We start from the raw sequence: 23,411 nt of genomic DNA, 5'->3' as shown, positions 1-23,411 counted from the left end.
GTCAAATTACTGAGCTTAAGGAGTGTTTTTATATATCAAAAACTGTAATATTAGTTACCAGATTGGGGAACTTGGTTCCCCAACTTGGTTCCATAAATGAATGAATGAATATTAAATTAATTTTTACTTAAATCTATGATAATGAAATATCATAGATATTTCACCAACTTCCTTATTTATGGCTGATTTTCCCCAAACCAGGAATGAATTACTGACCGTCAGTATCTTTTGTTGTGTTAGCTCTGTGAAAATTGTCCGTCGTGTCCTCGTATTTTGGGACTGACTGCTTCCATTTTAAATGGGAAATGCGATCCTGAGGAATTGGAAGAAAAGATTCAGAAACTGGAGAAAATTCTGAAGAGTAATGCTGAAACCGCAACTGACCTGGTAGTCTTGGACAGGTAGGCACTGGGGCTCAGCGGCCTTCCCGTGGCCAGCACCCAGCTCTGCCCTCATCCCTCTGTAGGCTCTCCTGGCCGGCGCCAGTTCAGGTGAGCAGAGCAAGTGAGTTAGAGAGTTCTATCGGGACAGTTGCCCAAGAGGGCAAGGATCTAACCCTGTGTTCACAGAGACCAGTGGATGGAGGGGTTTCTTCACTCCAAGAGAAGGTTGTAGAAGCGTGGGCCCCAACTGTTTGTGGACATTGACGAGGACCTGGAACTCAGACAGGAAATTGGTGTGCTTTTCTGTCCATGTATGCTTGGTGGTTCCTGCCTAAGTGTCCCACGGGATCCTTTGAAAGAGCACTCCTTTACTGGCAGAATTCAGTATTTTACAATATGTTTTAAAATGATTGGAAACACCCTGTAGTGTGGAAAATGGGTGTGAGTGTCTGAGAAAGCTATGTGTGCTTTCTAGGTTCATGTCTTTGAGAAGGTGGCTGTTTCGAGTTTCAGTAGAATGCGCACACATGCACACATTGACTTGAGTTGGTGGAAGGGAGCCTAAAGAAGTTCGGTTTTTAAATCAGTATAATTCAGTTCATAGTCAAGTATCCTTATTAGATATGGTTTTCAGCAGGGCTAAAGATGATCAGGTGGTGGCTCTTAGAACACTTACAACTAGAGGAGCTGATTTCTGAGGATGTGGACTTCAATCAATCTGGGCTTTGAAGCTTTGAAGCTGCTAACTGGAGGCCACTAACCGAAGCCACTGAGGGGGCATCTTATGGTCTCCCAGACCCTAGAAAATGGCGCGGACAGTGGTTTCAGGGGATTCTTTGATGATCAGTCTCATTAAAAATGGCGATGTGCCTGCCACATCGCCATTTAGAAGAGAAGATCTCTTCTATTAAAAAATAGAAGCTTGGGGAAAGTTCTCTTTGTAGAATGAGATGAAAAGGAAGGTTTCAGATTCATGGAACTTAAGGATTCCAATGCCGTAGGACGAACAAATCTCAGCACCTTTTGGACATGTTGTTTTTGACTTCTGGAGCCTAAATGATCTGAGGTGGAGGTAAAAGGCTTTACTTCTGCTTTTATCTGCCCCGATTTAGATTGGTGGGCTTGTACACTTGAAGTTTTCAGAAGTAGGTGTGTTAGAACATTTAAGTAAAACTGTTAAGTGATCTGTTAAATCTGATACTTCCTAGTTTTCTAAGCGTGACTCTGGTTAAGTATAAATGCTGATTGAAAATAATGTGAACTGTAGTAGTTAAGTATGTCTTTATTAATCATTATTAGTGCTTTTAGACTACTATGTGCTGTTCTGGTTGTCATATTTTATGAAAGGCATAAGCGATCCAAGGATGATACCATAACTGGTTGAAAATTAGGTGACCTTTCCTTACGAGGATACCTTAAAAACACATTAAAACAAAACTGACATTGGCAAATGCCAAAAATTTCAAATAGTATGGAAGTGGATAGATTAAATGATAACAGCCTTCCCTCTAGGATCTGCCCCCTCATCCCTGTTTCTGCTTCCAAGAAGTAATCATTGTGTTGTTTGAGCTTCTTGATGCCCAAGAAGGCAGAAGTCGAAAGTCTAAACTTAAAAACTAAAACAGAAACCTTGAGAGAATAAGGTAATGACAAGATCCACAGAAATCTCTGAATGTCAGGCTTAGGCAGTCGTTCCTTGAGCCCTTCCAAGTGAGCACAGGTGCAGATAAAAGTGAGTACCCCATTAGGAAGACCTCTGCGAGCCTGCCCATGATCGCAAGGCATAGACATGTCATAATGGATCATAGTGCTATAGTGAGTTTCTGGTGCCAGTGACAATTTCTGTTTCCCCTGTTAAAGATACACTTCTCAACCGTGTGAGATCGTGGTAGACTGTGGGCCATTTACGGACAGAAGTGGCCTCTACGGCAGACTGCTGGTGGAGCTAGAGGAAGCACTTAACTTTATCAACGACTGTAACGTATCTGTGCATTCAAAGGAAAGAGATTCTACTTTAATTTCTAAACAGGTAAGCATGTACAAGTAAGTAGAGAAAGCGAAATAAAAGGCTTTTGTTTATTTTATTTTCTTTTTTAAGTTTATTTATTTGACAGAGAGAGACAAAGCAGGAGAGGGAACACAAGCAGAGAGAGTGGGAGAGGGGGAAGCAGGCCTCCCACTGAGTAGGGAGCCGATGCAGGGCTCGATCCCAGGATCCCGGGATCATGACCCGAACTGAAGGCAGACACTTAACGACTGAGCCACCCAGGTGTCCCTGTTTCTTTTTAATATCGAAACGAAAACATGTTTCTGATGAGGTTATTAAGTATGTTTTAATTTAAGGCCTTATCTTCTTATCTCTTTGAACATTTCTCATTGAACAAAGCATATTGGGTTGAGTTTATGGTTAGCTAACAGATTATTAAATATAGACCTCCCTGACTTACGGGATGGATTGGGGTTCATATCCTGAGTCGGTCCCTGCTGAGCACTCGGACTGAGCGAATATGCCGTGTGTAACTGGGGAGGAGTGTGTCCTTCCTGAGTGGCCCGGCTTCGGGAGGAGGTCGCATAGATCAGTGGTCCTCAAAGTGTGGCCTCCAATGCAGCCGTGTCCCTGTTCCCCCTGGAACTTGTTTGAAAAGCAGATTGGAGTCCCATCCTTCACCTGCTAGATCCCTGGTGGAGGGGTACAGCTTCCTGAGAGTTGACAAGTACTCCAGTTATCCCGATGCGTTAAAATTTGAGACCCACCGTCCAAGGACTTTGCAGCCATTCGTGCACAAGACTGTTGAATCTGGGGCACCAGGGTGGCTCAGTTGGTTAAGCAACTGCCTTTGACTCAGGTCATGATCCTGCCATCCCAGGATTGAATCCCACATTGGGCTCCCTGCAGGGAGTCTGCTTCTCCCTCTGACCTCTCTCCCCCAAATAAATAAATAAATAAATCTTTAAAAAAAAAAAAAAAAAGACTGTTGAATCTGAGTCTCCGTTTCTTTCCTGCTGATATGCTCTGGAGGAGCAATGCCTAGACTCTTCTCGATCCTTGATTTCTCATTAAGTCTGTATTACACCCGGTTTGTCTTTTACTTGCCTGTGGAGCTGACAGTTCCTCGGTTACAGCCTGGCTGTGGATTTACGTTCTGCTCGGAGCTAGACTTGTAAGATGTAGCAGGCCACGTGCAAGGTGCAAGGGTGCCTACAGTAAGATACAGTGAGGCCTAAATGAAATCACTTCTTTGATGCCTAAAATAAAATTGCTCTGCTACATAATTCCTTGCATATTTACTTGGAAGTAAATGACTCATTTCTCCTTGTAACTAATGACAGACCTGAAATTAAATTTTATTAACCTTATAGAGTTGCATCTTTTATTTTCTATTATTATTTTTTCTGGGGAAAACAAAAGGATGGTTCCGGGCATATACACACACACACACACACACACACACACACACACATATACACGTATGCATGCATATATATGGATGAAAAAGTAGAGATTGAAATGACCACTGGCTATTACCCGCCCGGGCATATATATATATATATATATATATGTGTATATATATATATATATATATATATATATATATATGTGTGTGTGTGTGTGTGTGTGTGTGTGTGTGTGTGTGTACACACACACACACACACACACACACACACACACACACACACACATATATATATATATATATATATATATATACGTATGCATGCATATATATGGATGAAAAAGTAGAGATTGAAATGACCACTGGCTATTACCCGCCCCCGAACTTGAGGAATTGACCTCAGTGTTTATGCTAGCGGCGAACATTTATTTTGAAGGTGCAGATGGAAGACAGCTTAAATCCCAGTTACACCTCGTATGAAAATGCTGCCTGATTACTGTTTAGCATTTGGCTCTTTACTTTTTTTGTAGATCCTCTCAGACTGCCGCGCAGTGTTGGTGGTTCTGGGCCCCTGGTGTGCAGATAAAGTCGCTGGAATGATGGTAAGAGAATTGCAGAAATACATCAAGCACGAGCAAGAGGAGCTGCACAGGAAATTTCTCTTGTTTACAGACACCTTCCTGAGGAAAATACACGCTCTGTGTGAAGAGCACTTCTCTCCTGCCTCACTTGACCTGAAATTTGTGACTCCTAAAGTAATAAAACTCCTTGAAATCTTACGCAAATACAAACCGTACGAGCGGCAGCAGTTTGAGAGTGTTGAGTGGTACAATAATCGGAATCAGGATAATTATGTGTCTTGGAGTGATTCTGAGGATGATGACGAGGATGAAGAAATTGAAGAAAAGGAAAAGCCGGAGACAAATTTTCCTTCTCCGTTTACCAATATTTTATGCGGAATCATTTTTGTGGAAAGAAGATACACAGCTGTTGTCTTAAACAGGTAAATCTCTTGAGGTTGATGGACATCCTTTCCCCTAGTAGAATAGGGCAGCGTTTGGTTCTGTGAAGGACTGTGCTGTAATAACAGCTTTGAACCTGGCAGAAGGCTTAGGCGAGCGTCCTCTGTTCGGCACCACTGTAATTCACCGTCACGCTGTGCGGGAATCTTCAGGGAGGACATTTGTGGGACTGGAGCTTTCCCGAAAGGCTAGATTTGGCGGGACCTGGGATTTTTTTTTTTTTTCCCCTTAAAGGTGGATAATCTATTCTAATACATTTAAAATACAGAGTAAGTGTAGAAAGATGAAGTTATATTAAGGGAAAGCAATTGTTGTTTTGTTTTGCTTTTTTTTTGAATTCAATTCATATGCGGTTCATCTGTGACTGTGTGTTAGGCATTGTGTTGAGCCATTTCACACCAAGCTTTCTCCTTCAGGTAATCTTAGGATAAATTTTACGTAGGAATTATTGTGGCTGTCTTTGTTGTTGTTGTTAACTTTTTTTTATCTTAACCAATATTGATTCAGGTTTTGCAAGTCCGAAGTGGAAAAAGTTCAGAACAGTTGGGTTTGCGTTTTGGGTTGGTCCATAGACTATATATTAAAATTTTCTGAAACAGAAGAAAATAAGAAGGTTAGGGAAGAATTCAGAGAATACTGGCAAAAGAGAACAGTTCCTCCAAGTTAGGCTGTGGGTTTCCATGTCCACCTGCTTCTTCCGTAGAAGTTGATTTTTCCAGAACACAGACCTGGCCAAAGAGCTGTACTCCCAGATTTGTGTCACATGGTCAGAGGATGCATGGCTCTTCTGGTGTGTGTACAGAGGCTGTGGTATATAAGGCCACAATGGGTCCTCAGTTTGTCCTTTAGACAATGATCTGTTTCTCTGTGAGATCCATTAATTGGCCAGAGTTGATCTCTAAGCGCCAGTTGTGCACAGAGTGATCTCTGAGGAGAAATTCAGTTTTGGTTCCTGTGGTAATTTGGGATTTTTTTTTTCTTTTCCTAAACTGCTTCTGACTGTTTGGGGGCTTTGAAAACTTACTGGAGTAATGAGAAATTGGACTCTGGGGTAGTCATCTGGCAGTTTTTAGTCTGGTAATTTTCATAGTCATTGGGCCTGATCCCTATGATGAATACAAAGTAAAATGACTTTAGGTAGTGAATTACATTGGAATCAGAAGTTTAAGGTTGGAAAGGGACTCATTGACTATCTAATCCAGCCCACTTATTTTTATAAAAAAAAGAAAGGGCCTCAGGAGGAAAAGTGATTTGCTCTGAGTTAAATTGCTAGGCAGTGGCAGAGACAATTCTAGAATCCTGATATCCTACATCCTAGTTTCCAGGTCCTTCTGCAGTCATAGTGCCCCTGGGTGTCAGAGAACACTAAAAATCCATGCGGAAGACGGCCAGGAGACAGACCAGGGAGAGCCTGACCGTCAGGATTATTTCTTAGAATGGGGGGAAAGGCATTTCAGGGGTCAGAGAAGTCTAATATCAGCATAGTTCCCAGCCTCGTTATAGACATGCTCCCTTGCCCCCATACAGAATGGTTTAAGAATCAAATACATCTTATGGTGCTTAGAAAGAAGAAATGGTGTATTAACTTCTTTTCTCTCTTCTCTACATGCATTCTTAAATGTAGAGATGTGCTGGTTTTCATGGCACGAATATTAGCCTGAAAATCTTTATCAAAAATCAATCAGTTATTTCCTGTTGACTTTGAGGATCAGATTAATTGTGATCAACTTTCATAAAATGGGGCTGGAATTTAGTGTTGGATGATGAATCAAGAGCGGTTTGAGGGTTGACTTTATGGGCAGCTAATTAAATATACAATAGAAGTCTTGTTCCAGTAGGCTTTTTAATAAGCTTAGAAAAACTTCCTGAAATCCAGAGTCTTTCCTTCCATCAGTTTAATAGGAGGAAAACCCCTCAGTGAACAGTTTCATGGGAATCTGAGCTATTGTGATACATGGGCAGTTTTGTCCTCTCCTAATTAAAAAAATAAATCATAGCTACTTCTGTAAATAATGTAGCTATGTGTACAGTCTTATGTTTATAGTGTTCCCTTTTGCCTTGCTTTATGGTTTATAACTTACCTTTAGATACCTTTTTAAGTCTTAAACAACACTCCATGAGGGAGGAAGGCACATGTTTTCACTCTATTATGGATGCGGAAACCAAGACTCAGTTTGTGACCCGCCCCAAATCACACAGATATCAAGAGGCAGAAAAGGGTTTTTGGTCTCCCAAGTCTGGTGGTCTTTTTTCACTGTGTATGTGCAACAAGCCTGGATTGTCAAGCCTGAACAAGCCAGGGTTCAGCACCTCTGTCTACCCATCCCCCTCTATTTGCCTCCTGACTTTGTTTACAGAAAAGTTGCAGAGAGAGTAGAGCGCTCTACTATCTACCTTGTGGGGCTTCCTCCACCTGTTAACCTGTGTCCCTCCGTCACAACCTGGAGACTGACTTCAGTGTGTCCCTGTTAACCAGACTTCAGGCTGTATTTGCATGTATCCGTTTTCCCCTTACTGTCGTCCTCTTAATCCCGGGTGTCCTGTTGTGTCTCGTGGTTGCGTGTCTTTGATCTCCTCTGGTCTTCTGTGTTTTCTGATTTTCCTTGGCTTTGATGCCCTCCACGGTTTAGAGCATACTGGTCAGGTGTTCTGTAGAATGGCTCTCAGTTTGGACTTGTCTGATGTTTTTCTCAGGATTAAAACAGGGTTTTAGAATGGAAGAACACCGCAGGGAGGAAGTGCCTTTCTCGTCACATTCCGTCCGGGGGCCTCCTGGTCTGGATGTGAGACGTCCCTGCTTGTCCCTGCTTGTGGGATACTTCGTCACATGGCGTTTGCCCTTCTCCACCGGGACCTTGTTACTGTGTCATTCCTCACTTTCTTTGGAAGCAGATCACCAAGTGCAGCGCGTCCCGGGAGGGAGGGTTGAACCGCCATTCCTGGAGGGAGGGGTATTTACGGTATCACTGGAGCTCTCCTGCAAGGACAGCTGCCTCTTTGATCTCATTTATTGATATTTATTGACTTGCATTTGCTTATTTTACACTTGGGTTATAATCTGGTAGTAGGTGATTTGTTTTGTTCACCTTGTTCCACTCTGGGCCATGGGGCTGGCGGGGGGCGGGGGGAGGTGCTCTTTGAGGTTAGCTCTGTGTCCCTTGGGCCCTCATCCTGGATTTTTTTTTTTTTAATCTTTTGGAGCATTTCCTGACTTTCTAGCTCTAATAGATGCTCCAGGCTCTCGTATTTTTGTTGCTCCAGCTGTAGAATCCACCATTTCTCTAAGGAGCCCTGTTCCTTTCATGTCAACCCTCTTTTTTAAATGTCTATTTTGTGAAAGGTTTTTTTTTTTTTAACTTCTCAGGGTCTTCATTTGTAAACTAGTGATAGTCTCCGTCTCTTCACAACAAAATGGCTGTTTTATCACCGAATTCAGTAGGTGCTGTTTTCTTACGGGCTTTATGCACACATTTGGGGCATATGGGATCCGTGTACTATAACTATCAGTGATAGTTTTTCTGGTGAGATCACAGAGGAATTACATTTGATTTTCTCACGTTGATAAGGAAGTACAAGGAGTAAGGATACTATGAACATTTAGTCAAATTCCGGTTCCCTGTGGTACATCTCCTAGTTCTGCGTCCATATCTGCTGTGTCCGGCGTAGCTGGGGAAGCCATGTGCGCGCACCCCGCGATCTGGGCCCTGCCGCCAGCTGAGCAAGTGAGCTACAGACATCGAGGGTGAACATCCAGACGCTCTTACTTTGGACAGTGAGCTCTGTCTCCTGAATATAATATGATTGAATCTTGAATTTGAATGCTTTTTGGTTTCATTTTCTTTGTAGATTTTCATGGAATTTTAGTAAAATGCTGGTCTCTGATGGATTTAAAATTAGAGAAAAAAAAAAGTGGTTCTAGCTGCTGATAGTTTCAGAGCCCTGTGCACAGGAGATCAGCTGGGTTTGTCAAATCGCTTGCTGGTGGAGTTGTTCACATAAACTCAGTGTAAAAGTCAAAAGAAACAAGTAAGGCTTTGTCCTATCCGTTCAGGGTACCGTGAAATCTATAAGCAGTTTGTGTTACTCACTTGTAAGCCCCATAACCACTGTAGACCTTGTTGTTTCTCTGGAAGCCTATGGCTTTGTCTGAGGACTGTGGTTAGACATCCCTTAATTGATCAGAAAAAGGCATTTTTTTCTCTAAACATCACCAGCATGGGTATATAGCATTTAATTACTGCTTACAAGAGACTGGGTTTGTTAATGTGCATATTGTCTCTTCTCTGCAGTATTGATGTGAGTTTCATTAAGGGGAAATGCATTTACTCTTAGTGCTTCTGCTTCTTACTTAATTGAAATCTGCTAGACTGATCATTTTGGCAAAGTAAAACACATTCTTTGCCTAATTGAACTAATTAATTTGCCTAATGCTTGCCATGAAATGCATTTTTTTTAAGCCTCTGTTGTATTCACATTGATGCTTATTTCCAAAAACTCACATTTGGAAGTACATATTTCTAAGATAATTTCATAATTTAGACTTTGGGGCATTTTTTTTTTTTTTTTTGCATGTAACATTGCTTTCTGCTACTGACATCATGTTTTATTTTAATAACTAAACAAACTTGGAACATATTAAAAAAGTTCCTGATTCTGAACATTTTAAGTATTTGAATGTAGAACAGACTCTTAAACTAATCTAGACATGCAAGTGTTTGGCTGATTTGGAGGCAGGAAGATATTCTAGATGGCCACTCAAGGTTTCTTCCAACTCTTTGATATTAGTCTGTTTCATGTATTAAAAAAAAAAAAAAAGAACGGTTTGACTTAAAAATGCAATTTTCTATTAGGAATTTATACTATGCATGTGACTTCAGAAGAGCCGTCTGGAATCACTTATGTCAGGTGTGGGACCATTTATCCTGTGTGCTGAGTCTTTGAATGTGGAGATTTCCAAAATAGCTGTAATGGCAACACTAACTGTTCACCTTCTGTCCTCGTGTAATGTGATACCACCCTGTAGCTCTTTTCCATTTCTTAGCTAGAAGGCTAGCTTTAGGTTACTCACGTTCTGGATTAATACAGAAGAACAGGCAGGAAGAGGGACGAGCTGGGAAGCTTCTCTTTCATGACGGAATGGGGACTCTGGCATTGCCCTGGTCGGCGGCCTGGGGGCAGGAAAGCGTTGGGAATGGAGGTGCTTCCCAGTAGACAGGCATTTCTTGCCCTGAGCTCTGCATCCCCTGATAAAAAGGGCATCAGAGTAAGACTAAAAGAAATAACGGTGCTATTTTCCCCACACGGCAGGAGCTCTCTTCGTCCATGTAGCAGGGGAATGAGTTTCCCTTGCTGTAGAGTCGCCCCTTGGCATTGGGTGTTGGTACTCACACTGTATAAACTTGGCCGTGGAGACAAGGACGGCAGCGGCCGCCCCAAGTTGTGTGTGTGTGGAGAGAAGTTCAGTGAGCTGCAGAGGAGTGTGTGGCTTTTTCATGATAGATCCTGGCTTGAAACCAAGGAAATGAGGAGGCCATGTTTCTCTCTGCCTTGCTCTGTCCCCTACAGGGCCATGTTTCTAGTAAGTCGTCACGGCCAAATTAGACAGTTTGAAGTACTGTGACCATTTTGTTTGTCAGTATAAATCAGCCCTCTCTCTGGGGTTGTGAGTGTTTGGTCCACAGATCCACATAGGGAAGAGTGGCAGTGATTTCTGTTTAAGCTAGTTGGAAAAAAGCACCAAGACCGTTTTGTTAGGTATGTTGGCAAAACATACATGTATTTCTATTTTCAGGGAGACCTTACAAACAAAAGTTTAAATTTTTTTCCCTCAGCAGTGCTTAACTTCCAAATGTATATAATTTTCTTAGATTGATAAAGGAAGCTGGCAAACAAGATCCAGAGCTGGCTTACATCAGCAGCAATTTTATAACTGGACATGGCATTGGAAAGAATCAGCCTCGTAACAAACAGATGGAAGCCGAATTCAGAAAACAGGAAGAGGTAACTTAAGTTGAAATAATTGTACAATAACAGTTTTCAGAGTATATATAAACTCTGCTCATTGGAACTCCCTTTCTTCATGGTTGCTTGGTATTTTTTTTGTAATATAGAGTATTTCTTATAGATAGACTGGCTGTCTCCTATGAAGTAGCTATGTAGTGATTCACATGTTCAGAATTAGAAGAGCGGTCTGGTAAATCAATTTTCTCTTAATTGCCATCAGCCATTTCATTCTCCTTTATTGGACTGTTGGCATTTCACAGAAAAGCAAAGCACGTGTAACCATAACTCCGGTCAACTCCATGTGAGTGAGCAACAAAATGATGTTTTTTTTCCCCTAGAAAGTGTTTTGTTTTCTACTGAAAGTCCTGCCTTGGTTGAATATGTTTAAGATTCTGGCTTAATTTTTTTCATGCATTTTAAGATTTTAATATAGGAGACAGCATAGTAAAGACGTGAAACCTAATACAGTGTTCTGGCTGGCAAACAAAAACTTTCTATTTGAAGTTTGTTATTTAACTTAGAGGTAGAATAATTCACATTGAGGCTCATTTTGTGTGTCCTAGCTTTTTGATAATATTCCAAGTTTGGGGAGTCCAATAGCCCACCAGTGTGATAGATCTGTTTTAGAAGCCAACTTACTTTACTTATCCTGGATTGAGAAATGATGTTATTTTAGATTTAATATGAAAAAAATTTCCACTTTACTGTTTAATCAGTAGTTTTGATTCTTTAAGTTGAAAAATGTCCCAAGATGCCAGAAAATAGGTAATGCCTTACTTGTAATTTTTAAGTTACAAGCATTTTAGGGATTTTAGTGAAAGGGTTCTGACCTCTTTGGAGGGCTCTTGGCACAGTCTCACAAACATAAGACGCTACCACGGAGAGTCACAGTGTCAACATGACTCCAGAAGTGGATTCATTTGGTCACTTTGTTGGTTAGATTTCCTGTGGCCCTTGAAGAAGCCAACCTCTTCAACCCGAAGGCTTGCTGTGATTTGTACATACTTCTGTATGGTAGAAAGTCACTTTGATTTTTCAAGTCCTATTTAGTTGGAAACTGTCATTAAATCAGAGAAGAGTCTCTTTGCCCATGTGTTCATGCATCTTGAGTTTTGTGTGGTGTCATCATCTTCCTTAGCCTGGACCGAAAGATTTAGTGTACCCAGAGTATGTGTCAGAAATGACAGTCGTGGGGCACCTGGGTGGCTCAGTCGGTTAGGCATCTGCCTTCGGCTCAGGTCATGATTCCAGGGGCCTGGGATCAAGTCTGCCATTAGGCTCCCTGCTCAGCGGGAAGTCTGCTTCTCCCTCTGCTTGCAGCTCTCCCTGTTCATACCTATTTCTGACAGGCAAATAAATAAAATCTTGAAAAAAAAAAAAAAAAAGACAGTTGTCACTTACTTCTACTACAGTGTTGCTTTGGAAATTTCTTAGAATTGCTTTTCTTGGTGGACTTTTTTCAGGTCCTTAGGAAATTTCGAGCACATGAGACCAACCTCCTCATTGCAACAAGTATTGTGGAAGAGGGTGTTGATATACCGAAGTGCAACTTGGTGGTTCGATTTGATTTGCCCACAGAGTATCGATCCTATGTTCAATCTAAGGGAAGAGCAAGGGCACCGATCTCTAATTATATAATGTTAGCGGATACAGACAAAATAAAAAGTTTTGAAGAAGACCTGAAAACATACAAAGCTATTGAAAAGGTAAGATCCAAAAGTCAATAGGATATCTCTGAGTCATTTTTTATGTGCCTGGAAATAGATAAAAACAGCTTTATCTACAGAGAGTAGTCTCAGCAGGGGTGTGCAGTGTGTACATTATGAGAACATCAAGTAGTTCTAGAAAGTGTTTGAAAGCTCACAGTGAAAATGGTCAGATGGATTATGGGGGGAGAGGCCTGAGAGTGTCCCTGTAGCGTGGACGGTGTAGTCAGTTGAGTGATGAAGTTGTGGAGTGACTGGAGCATGATGATAGAGCCCCTCCCTGTGTGTGTGTGTGTGCATGCGGGTGTGCGTGTAGGTACAGTACTGTGCAGACCATGTGCGCATACAGCAAGTGTCTCCACGTGATTGAACCTGGGGAGACTACTTAGGGAGGGAGTTTCTGCATCGGGTGACTTATTGAAGTGTTTTTAGGAGAGAGAGCTGTTGTGTCAGGGGAGCTTTTTCTGTAGGTACAGAGGCAGACTCCTGACATACGGCAAAGAGAATACTCGTTCTCATCATAATACCTGTTTCTTTGATACTCAGATCTTGAGAAACAAGTGTTCCAAGTCAGTTGACACTGGAGAGACTGACATTGAACCTGTGGTAGATGATGATGATGTGTTCCCACCGTACGTGTTGAGGCCTGATGATGGTGGTCCACGAGTCACAATCAACACGGCTATTGGACACATCAATAGGTAGGATTTGAAACCATTTGCATGGAAAACCTAGGAGTATTACAGGATTTAAGTCTAAATCTGTGAGTATTACAGTGTTTACCTTTTGCGAATATTCTCCAGTCTTTCTGTTTATGGCTCGTACTGTTTTGTTGAGAGAAAGAAAAGAAGTTGCTTTTTTCCATTCATTCTACTTTTTGATCAGAAGGCAAAAACAGTATTGTGCAGTGATAAATGTTTAGTTTTTGTGGACAAGGCTGACTTAACGAAGGCATGCTTAATTTCAATGAGATTTTACTTAATTTTCTAGTGCTTGCTAATTTTTTTATTCTGAAATCTGTTGTTTTGTGCCATGAGTGTTAAGGGATGTTGAGTTTTCCATTGGCTAGGATATAAGATTATGACAAATTAACTCGCATTTTTAATTATGTTCTAATTTACTTTGTCCTGAATTGGTAATAAACATTTCCAAGAACTGAGAAAAGCACATACATACCTAGATTATGTATCAGGATAAGTATTGTGTGGAGGCGAAATAAAGGAGCAACTGACATGAGATTTTTCTGTTTAACTTTTTACTTTGAAACAATTGCAAGCTTTAAAGTGCTGCAGGAATACTGCTGCGAGCTCCCATTTACCCCTGAACCTGAAGTTTCATGAGAAGGCCTTTTTGTGGGGAAAGGATCCAAGCCAGGATCAAGGGCTGTATGAGTTTTTCTCATCTCTCTAGTCTCCTTCAACCTGGAACCATTCTTGTCTTTCCCTGACCTGAATGACCTTGCAACTTTTAAAGATTATAGGCCAGTCATTTTGTAGTCTGCCTCTTGGTTTGGCTTTATCTGATATTCTCTGATAATTAGCCCCAGGGTGTGCCCTGGGGCCGGCTCCTCACATAAGTGATGCTTTGTTCTTCATCCCGTCCTCCCAGGGGCACTGATGTCACTTGGAGCTCTTACTCACGGGGGTGGCTCTGATCACTTAGGAAAGGCCTGCCAGCTTTCTCCGCTGTAAAGTTGCCTTTGCTCCATTCATAACCAGTGCATATTTCTTGGGGAGATAGTTTGAGACAGTATAAAATCTATTCCTCTTCCAGGTTTCACCCATTAGCTTAAGTATCCATTGATAATTCTCCCTTGAGTTGATTATTGCTGTGGCGTCTGCAGAGAGGTGATCTAATTCTGTTATTGTTTCTGTTTGTTGGCATTCTGCTGGAACAAACAGCTTTCTCTTTTCTCCACTTAGTTATTCCCTTTGTTTTTTTAATCTAATAGGAGCTGATGGAGTTCTGTTTTATTCAATGGGTTGTAGTTTGGTTACTGTCTTTTATTATTTATTTTGATGTTAAAATGATCTCACATTTGGCCAATGGGAGTCCCTTCAGACGAGTCTTTGTACGTCACCATCGCTCTTTGTTACTTCCCTGTTTTGTGGTGTGCTAAGATTCTTAGCCTCAACTTCTCTTTTCCATGCCCACCTCAATATTGGCTCTTTCTTCAAAAGGTTCTTGTTTCTTTCAGTGGCAGCCAACTGGTGTTTAGAGACCAGAATCTGGGCGCTCAGTGCTGGGTGTGCTTATTGCCCCTGGAGTGTTGCTGCTGCCTGGCTCCTTAGAGCTAGAAGCGACATTTGTGTGATTGTGTGTGTGCGCGTGTGTATTCATGTGCGCAGTTATTCTCTGTCTGACTACCTACATGGTGTTCCCTTCACTTTTCCTGTCACACCACAGGGTTCACTCTAGCTTTCCTCTCTTCCATCTTTATTTCTGACTTCTTTAGTAGTAAGGGATTGGACTCCCATTGTCCTCAGAATTGCTACTTTTATGTCCAATCTCCCTGAATCCAGCCAGTGTCCTACTCTGCAGGGCTGCTACTGTGTTTGGGTGCCCTTACTGCACAGGCTGTGACCTTACGGGGCGGCTGCTCATTCCAGTGCCTTCCATGTACGCGTCCTGCCCCCATCGATGACCTTCCTGTCCCAGCACCTTCTTGCTCAGTCTCCGCATCCTTGAAGCTCGCTAGCTCCCTGCCCTGTAACACTCGCCTGCTGCTGCTGTGGGGGAGTGGTGGGCAGCGGGGGTGGTCTTCTTGCTCTCCTGCCTTCCGTCGTGTCAATACTGGGCTGTCCTTCCGTCGTGTCGATACTGGGCTGTCCTTCCAGCCTCTTCTGACGTCTTCCTTGCACAGGCCCTGAGAGTTTGTGGTGCGTATCCGATATTAAGGAACAAAGACTAGCAGCGTGTTCTCTTTCAATGGATTCTGAACCGTATTTTTTGTATTCTGTGGTTTCATTGGACATATATCTATTGAAATTCAAGTTGTAATTTTAATTAAAATTAAATAAAATTTAAAAATTAGTTTCCTAGCTGTCTCACCACATGTCAGGTGCTCAGTGGCTGGCCCGTTGGACAGTGTAGACACAGAACACCACTGCCGAGGATTCTGTTGGACAGCACTATTCCATCTTATTCCAAGTTCAGAGCGGTGGAGCCCAAGCTTCACGTATAAATGCCAATCCAGTAGCGGGGAAGAGGGACGTGCGAAATCAAACTTGAGGCTGTGAATGTCGATACAGAATTTTTCCTCCATTTCCCAGGTGTAGATTTAGCATCAGCATTTCTTTTTCTTCACAGATACTGTGCTAGATTACCAAGTGACCCGTTCACTCATCTAGCTCCTAAATGTAGAACCCGAGAGTTGCCTGATGGTACATTTTATTCAACTCTTTATCTGCCAATTAACTCACCTCTCCGAGCCTCCATTGTTGTAAGTTTAGAAAAAGAAATGATTGTGCTTTTCAAGTATGTCATTAATGGATTGTTTTTCAGCTTCTCTACGCCAGCGCAAGTTACAGGGAAATTTAGCTTTAAATCTGTTCTTAAGCATAGGTTTGTAAGTCTCTTGTGGTCAGCGACATGTCCAGACCTTCAGTAGACTGTCCGAGTAGATAAATAGAAGTCCCCTCTAGGATCTTACCAATACCAACATTCAGCTGTGGCTTAGACACTTGAGGGACAGAATGTATTAAATATATTTGGGCTTCTCTAGCCGTTTTGTTGTTCACTCAAAAATCTGCCTTTGTGTGACTGCTGTCCTTGGTCCCAGGACTGATTTCCAGATATCCTGAGGTGACTAATTTCTGTTGCACATGAAAAGTTGTCAGTGCTGTTAACGTGTATGGTACAGCCATGTTTTGATATCTCTTTGCTTTTTTTTTTTTCATATTTGTAGGTTAGTGAAAATAAGCTACATTAAAATCTTACTGAAATGTAAATACATTAAAATCGTCAAATCTTCGTTATAACTTATCTAGGTTATACTGGGCAGGACTTTTAAAAATGGCTGTTTCAACTCTGGAGATTAGGATTTTGACAAACTTGCTGGCATTTTTCAAAATAAACCACTTTGCTCTCATAAAAAGTTTGGCTTTAAAGATTCTGGTTTCATAGAAGTTTTGTGTGTTAATGATAGATGGCTACGCGCATGTACAGTGGAAATGTTTTTTGTTACTTTCAGGGTCCACCAATGAGTTGTATCCGATTGGCTGAAAGAGTTGTAGCTCTCATCTGCTGTGAAAAACTGCACAAAATTGGTAAGAGCATTTGAAAAGCACATGCACATAATAAAGTTGAAAACATTGTCAGACAAAAGCATGTCAAGGACTTGATCGTTCTCTGAGGATTTTGTAGCGTTCTGACCTTGTTGCTCTCACTGGGTGGTGGTGAAGATGGGTGGAGATCTGATGTCACCTGAAGGTCCTCTGATGGGCCAGCTTCCTGATGGCCGCAGCTTGCTGCAGACGGCTGTGCTGTATTTGTTCCCCTTCCTGACTCCTTGTCAATACAGAGAAGTCTTCTTGTCACTGCTGAATTATGGACACTTGTGTTTCAATGGGTCAGTCTCTCAAATTAGTTTACAGATTCCTCTTTTTTTTTTTTAATGGGAAGCCTCGTTTTCCATAGACTTTGTGAAACAGTGGCTATGTGCTATTTTTATTTCAGTATTATTGAACTAGAGTTGACACACAATGTACATTGGCTCCAGGTGTCCCACTCAGTGATTGCATTGAGTCTCCATGGGCTGCTCTGCTCACCAGATGTGCAGCTCCCCCCACCCCGCCCTGCCTCCGTTGGCACAGAGTGCTGGCCCTGTACCCTACACTCCGCTCCCTGTGCTGTGCCTTGTGTAGATGCCATGTTTGCCTCTTAGAACTCGAGGCCTTGCTCGCTGAATATATGAATGCCTAAGTGGACTGTCTGACACATCATGTCCGATCAGTTTGTGTCACAAAAAGTACAGATGCTTTAGATTTCGTTACCTTTCTAGTTGCTTTCTAATACTACTGCTCTGGATTCTTTCGTGGAGAGGCAACATCTGGATTGTTTGTGTTCATTGTGTTTACATTTCTTAGGTGAACTGGATGACCATTTGATGCCAGTTGGGAAAGAAACTGTTAAATATGAGGAAGAGCTTGATTTACATGATGAAGAAGAGACCAGTGTTCCAGGAAGACCAGGTTCTACAAAACGAAGACAGTGCTACCCAAAAGCAGTTAGTATTGGTTAGAACCGAATACAAATCTAGCCTTTCTGACTTTTTATTTCCTGCCACATCAAATCGACATTCTTCTGCTTGCCTTCCCTGACCCTGTAATTTGGCCCACTTGGGATCTCTGCTCACTTCCTCCCCTGACAGCTTCTCTCAGACCAGTCAGCCCCTCCTTCCCACCTGCACTGTGGGCACTTGCCCACTTAGGACACTGCTTTCGTTTTTCTTCTCAAAAGGAGTGTGGACTCCTTTGAGAAGGATTCGATCCAGAATGAGTGTTTCTTTTAAAGAGATAGTTTTTGTTTCGTTTACTTCAGTGGTAAGGTTTTTGCTTTACTCATGTTTAGGGCTGAGAAAGAAGGGGATTCGCAGGATAAAATAGGCGCGTGAAAGGGTGCCCGCTGCATGTGTGGGGAGCCCGGCTAGGATGAGCGTGGGGACAGCAACACTTTGTCAGGAGCTGGGCTGTGACCTGCCCGCACATGGCGTCTGCCTGCATCTGTGGCTTCCTGGCGGGGTTCATACACTGTGACGTCCCAGAATCCGACTTCTAGTTAGAGCCATGCTGGATTGAAGGACTTACTTTAAAAATATCTGCTAATATTTGTTCCCCATAAGAATTGCAAACAAAAGCAAAAATCTTAGCAGCCTAAAAGTGTGGTTCTTTTGTTTTATTTTTGCAATTGCATTGAGTTACTACTTCTAAAAAAGTTTTCACTTGAGCATTTTCAAGATTCAGAATCATGTCATTCTTTTAAGAATGAAGAATGTGACCTGTTGCCTGAAATGCTTGTTTCCCAGCTTTCCTACTCTAACATTTACTCCAGAGACCACTGGACTCGTTTCATGTGGTGCACATCGTCATTAATAATAAAGTGTTTTAATTACAGATACATTCTGGATTCTCTGATATCCTGTCACTATAACTGTCTCCTCGGCAGTGTTTCTGTGCCTTCTAACTATGCATGCAACCCCTAATGTCCCTGAGCCTCAGAAACCGCACGACTCCCCTGCGTGGGGTTGTACGAGTATTAAAATTTAAGAAAGAATCTCAGATTCATTAAATTATAGTTTACTCATATAATTAGATAGCCATTAAAAATGATACAGAGAGGAAAGATATTCTCTTTGTAGCGACTGGAGAGAAAGGTCGGGTGATGACAGTCTTTATTGTGCCGTTCCAAAGGTAACAGAAAAAACACTAGTGTATCTGTTTATCTGCATTTACATGTAGGAAAAAGTTGGGAGGACGCTCAGTATATCGGAAGTTAATCAAGGTTATCTTTGTCTAATCATGTAGGACTTTTTTTTTTTTTTTTAAAGATTTTATTTATTTATTTGACAGCGAGAGATCACAAGTAGGCAGAGAGGCAGGCAGAGAGAGAGGAAGGGAAGCAGGCTCCCTGCTGAGCAGAGAGCCCGATGTGGGGCTCGATCCCAGGACCCTGAGATCATGACCTGAGCCGAAGGCAGCGGCTTAACCCACTGAGCCACCCAGGCACCCCTCATGTAGGACTTTTAAATTTTGCATTTGTTTCTGATACTCTACAGTGTTAAGAGTCTAAAAATCCCAAGGGAGAAAAAGAATTCTCTAATCAAAAGAAATAACTCAAATGAATACTGTTTCTAAGACGAGACCTTGCGGGATTTGATTGTTTTATATAATTTGGTATTCGTTATCTAGTCAACAGTGCATAATGAGGTAGGTGACCCCAGGCCACCTTGCTGCCCAAGGTGAGAAGGGCTTCTCCCTGTGTATTTTCTTACCTTTTTCTCATCAGCTTTTAGTGAAGCTAGGAAGAAATTTGTTTTCTTGCCAGTATCTGGAAAAGAGGCTGTTACCCGTGATCTTGATGCTTAGGTTTTCTTTCCGATTCTAGATTCCAGAATGTCTGAGGGATAGCTATCCCAAACCCGATCAGCCCTGTTACCTGTATGTGATAGGAATGGTTCTGACGACGCCCTTGCCGGATGAACTCAACTTCAGAAGGCGGAAGCTCTATCCCCCTGAAGATACCACCAGATGTTTTGGAATACTGACAGCCAAACCCATACCTCAGGTAGTCAGCTCCTTATGACTCCCATAAAAATACCTTTTTGATTTTGTTCTGTTTTAAAAGAAGGGAACAGCTATTTATGAGTAACTAACTACTTTTTGTTATCTCAGAACACTTAGTATTTTAAAGTCAAGGTGTCCCTTCTGTTTTCTAGATTGAAAGTGTCATTCCTCCTCTGAGGTTAAATATTTATAACGGGGTAAAATACCTGTTAACTTTTGGGGATGCTCTGTTTTGTTTTTGCTAAGATCCCGCACTTTCCTGTGTACACACGCTCTGGAGAGGTGACCATATCCATTGAGCTGAAGAAGTCTGGCTTCACGTTGTCTCTACAAATGCTTGAGTTGATTACAAGACTTCACCAGTATATATTCTCACATATTCTTCGGCTTGAAAAACCTGCACTAGAATTTAAACCCACAGACGCTGATTCGGCATACTGTGTTCTACCTCTTAATGTTGGTAAGCAGGGCCCGGACTCTGAGGTGTTCGCTGAGACTAGCTCAGTAAGGGGAGTCTGCTTACCATTAGTTCATTGTGGATGCCAGAGAACTCTCTTACAAGAGACAGCTCTGCCTTAGGCACATCCATGAATAGAGGGTGTAAGTAAGAATCTTCTCTGTAGTACATTTTAATAAGCTAGTCTTTTCCTTCCCTAAGTGAATGACTCCAGCACTTTGGACATTGACTTTAAATTCATGGAAGATATTGAGAAGTCTGAAGCTCGCATAGGCATTCCCAGTACAAAGTATTCAAAAGAAACACCCTTTGTTTTTAAATTAGAAGATTACCAGGATGCAGTTATCATTCCAAGGTAGGTGTTTAAGAGGAAAGCAAAGGGGTGGTGGTATTTCATTTCAGGAGATTCCCTTGTTCGCGTGGAAACATCACTGGGCTCTAGCATTGAGGTCACTAGTAGGAAGTTTAGGTGTCTCTTCCTGGTGGGCCTGTCCTCCCTGGTTGACCTCCTCTTGTACAAAACAACACCTGGAAGGAGCAACGTTGGCGGAGGGGTTTCACCTGGGGAAGCTCGGATCATCTAAGTGATGTCGAAAGACTTTCTGAACATCTTCATTCTCTTAATCCCCAAAGTCTTAAAGGATTTCATTGTAAATAATAGCTTCCTAAACTTTTTATAAAGAATAATGGATGGTATTAAGTGCAATGAAGTAGTAAGTCAGAATAGTTTTTTTCTTATTTTGTAAAAATTAAGGGAATATACTTTTTGAGCAATAAATTTAAATACAGGAACTTTTCATAATTAGAGTGCTGGCTGTAGTTTAGTCTTTTTGATGTTTTTTCTTCTTTGTTAAAACCGTATTTTAAATGTTAGCTATCATCAAACTATGAACACCGGAAGTGGGGTCTCAGTGTGTGTGTGCGGCTGGTGCCTTTCACATGTAGCATATAAGGAATGCAGGGTACCTGCTCAGTTGGTGGGGTATTGACAGTTTTCCACCCTGTGCGTAGTGGTGAAATGAAGAGAGATTTAAAGGTGCTGTTTAGCATTAATGTGTTGGCGAAGCACAGATATTTAGAACGTGGTTAATAGTAGAGTAGAGCATCTGTATTCACTTACTATAAATGTCTTATACCCACTTGAAATATTTAGAATTGAAATTTTCAGTTACTTATTTTTAGCCTTCAAATTTACTCATAATTTGCATTTTCATAAGAAAAACATTTGTTGAGAATAGTTGTCTCTAAGTGTATTGTTTTTCTTTTGTAGATACCGTAATTTTGATCAGCCTCATCGATTTTATGTAGCTGATGTGTACACTGATCTTACCCCACTGAGTAAATTTCCTTCCCCTGAGTATGAAACTTTCGCAGAATATTATAAAACAAAGTACAACCTTGACCTGACCAATCTCAACCAGCCACTGCTGGATGTGGACCACACATCTTCAAGGTAGGGGGTTTCAGAAAGGACATCTGAAATCTCGTGCGAGGCATTATTTGTAGAGGTCAGTAGACAGATGTACAGGTTCGCTGTCCCCACAACCCCACCTACAGACTCTCTCAAATCGGGAGACTGACCCTTCACATGCAAGACTGCCCAGTGTGGGGTCCAGAGTCCGCACACTGAAGGGGTGGAACCACTGTGAAGCAGGGACTTGCTTGTATTTTATCAATTGATTGATTATTATTGTTTTTTAAGATTTTATTTATTTAATTTATTTGCAGAGAGAGAGAGAGAGAGAGAGACAGTGATTGAAGGAACACAAGCAGGGGGAGTTGGGAGAAGAAGCAGGCTTCCTGCCAAGCAGGGAGCCCGATATGGGGCTCGATCCCATGACCCTGGGATCATGACCTGAGCCGAAGGCAGACGCTTAATCAACTCAGCCACCCAGGCACCCCTTTTATTTTTGTTTGATAAAATATTTTGAAATTCTTACAGACTTAATCTTTTGACACCACGCCATTTGAATCAGAAGGGGAAAGCTCTTCCTCTGAGCAGTGCTGAAAAGAGAAAAGCCAAGTGGGAAAGTCTGCAGAATAAACAGGTAATGTGCTCATTGTTACTTGATAATTTAATATGTTGAAGGATAAGTTTGGCTTTTATATTATCAAGTGAACTGAGTGACATATGAATTTTTTGTAAGTTTCCCAGCCCTTGCGTGGTGTTATGTTTTAGGTAATACTGTGTGTTAACTTGTATTTGAATGTCTTTCTGGTAGAAGTGTGAGAGGTTTGCTTTTATACTTGGTTCATTGATCCATTTTGTCCTTGTAAATCCTAGAAATCCCATTTGGTCTTAAAGGATTATTTTTAAAAATTACATTTTTACTAGTGTTTATGATTTTTGTCTTTATCCGATTAGTGAAAATGACCTTAAGTTTAATCTTTTATTCTTTTGTGTGTTTGCTTTATATTTACCCACATTTTTCCTTATTCAAAGATACTGGTTCCAGAGCTCTGTGCTATCCATCCGATTCCAGCGTCACTGTGGAGAAAAGCAGTCTGTCTCCCTAGTATACTCTATCGCCTTCACTGCCTTTTGACCGCAGAGGAGCTTAGAGCCCAGACGGCCAGCGATGCTGGTGTGGGAGTCCGATCACTTCCCGTGGATTTTAGGTATGCCTGAGCCGGTAGCTGGCAAGAACGTGGGTCATGAAATCCTATTTGCAAAAGAACTGAATTCAGTTCAAGTTTTAATTTTATATAAAATAATTCTTAAAAGGTTAAGAAGAAAAGCACAGATGTCTCATATGTGCAATAAACACATCCTTTGACTCCTGTGTCCTTGTAAAGTCACAGAAGGGGAGGGGGTCTCTCCTCCTCCAGGCATGCCAGTCAGAGTGAAAACGGAAGCAGTTCTTTGTAACCACGCTGATCTTTTAGGGCTGCTTCCTCTTTTATAAACATATATTAAATGGCACTTGCCTCAATATGTTCTTTGTCTTTTTCACTTTCTTCCCGCTAGGAAAGTGGCTGCATCAACAGGAAAGTACTGGCTTACCCACTCTGATTAATTTGGGTTATCCAGTAGTCAAGACCAAGATGGTTCTAGGGATTAAGGAACGTGAAAATAGACTAGTACAAGTCACAACTGCGTTTGTCGAATACTTAGTACAGTGTCCTACACTGGTTTAAATGCCAGAGCCTTTATGAGGTCAC

The 23,411-nt window shown here is 41.7% G+C and overlaps 1 protein-coding gene across 4 annotated transcripts in view; it reads left to right on the top strand.

Moving 5' to 3' along the window:
* DICER1 (dicer 1, ribonuclease III) overlaps positions 1-23,411 on the top strand; it is a 69,902-nt gene that overhangs the window by 29,280 nt on the left and 17,211 nt on the right. For all 4 annotated transcript variants that reach the window (XM_059183022.1, XM_059183021.1, XM_059183020.1 and 1 more), the window contains 15 exons: positions 241-401; positions 2,244-2,412; positions 4,309-4,781; positions 10,668-10,800; positions 12,267-12,509; positions 13,056-13,210; positions 15,819-15,951; positions 16,702-16,777; positions 17,597-17,736; positions 19,614-19,793; positions 20,039-20,252; positions 20,451-20,604; positions 21,520-21,702; positions 22,192-22,297; positions 22,693-22,868. In XM_059183022.1, the coding sequence (XP_059039005.1) occupies positions 241-401; positions 2,244-2,412; positions 4,309-4,781; positions 10,668-10,800; positions 12,267-12,509; positions 13,056-13,210; positions 15,819-15,951; positions 16,702-16,777; positions 17,597-17,736; positions 19,614-19,793; positions 20,039-20,252; positions 20,451-20,604; positions 21,520-21,702; positions 22,192-22,297; positions 22,693-22,868 (2,696 nt within the window). The remainder of the gene's footprint in view (positions 1-240; positions 402-2,243; positions 2,413-4,308; positions 4,782-10,667; positions 10,801-12,266; positions 12,510-13,055; positions 13,211-15,818; positions 15,952-16,701; positions 16,778-17,596; positions 17,737-19,613; positions 19,794-20,038; positions 20,253-20,450; positions 20,605-21,519; positions 21,703-22,191; positions 22,298-22,692; positions 22,869-23,411) is intronic.

Source organism: Mustela lutreola, chromosome 7 (assembly GCF_030435805.1).
Source record: "Mustela lutreola isolate mMusLut2 chromosome 7, mMusLut2.pri, whole genome shotgun sequence".
NCBI lineage: Eukaryota > Metazoa > Chordata > Mammalia > Carnivora > Mustelidae > Mustela > Mustela lutreola.
The sequence above is the reverse complement of the archived record's forward strand: the minus strand, read 5'-3'. Positions and strand labels throughout refer to the sequence as shown.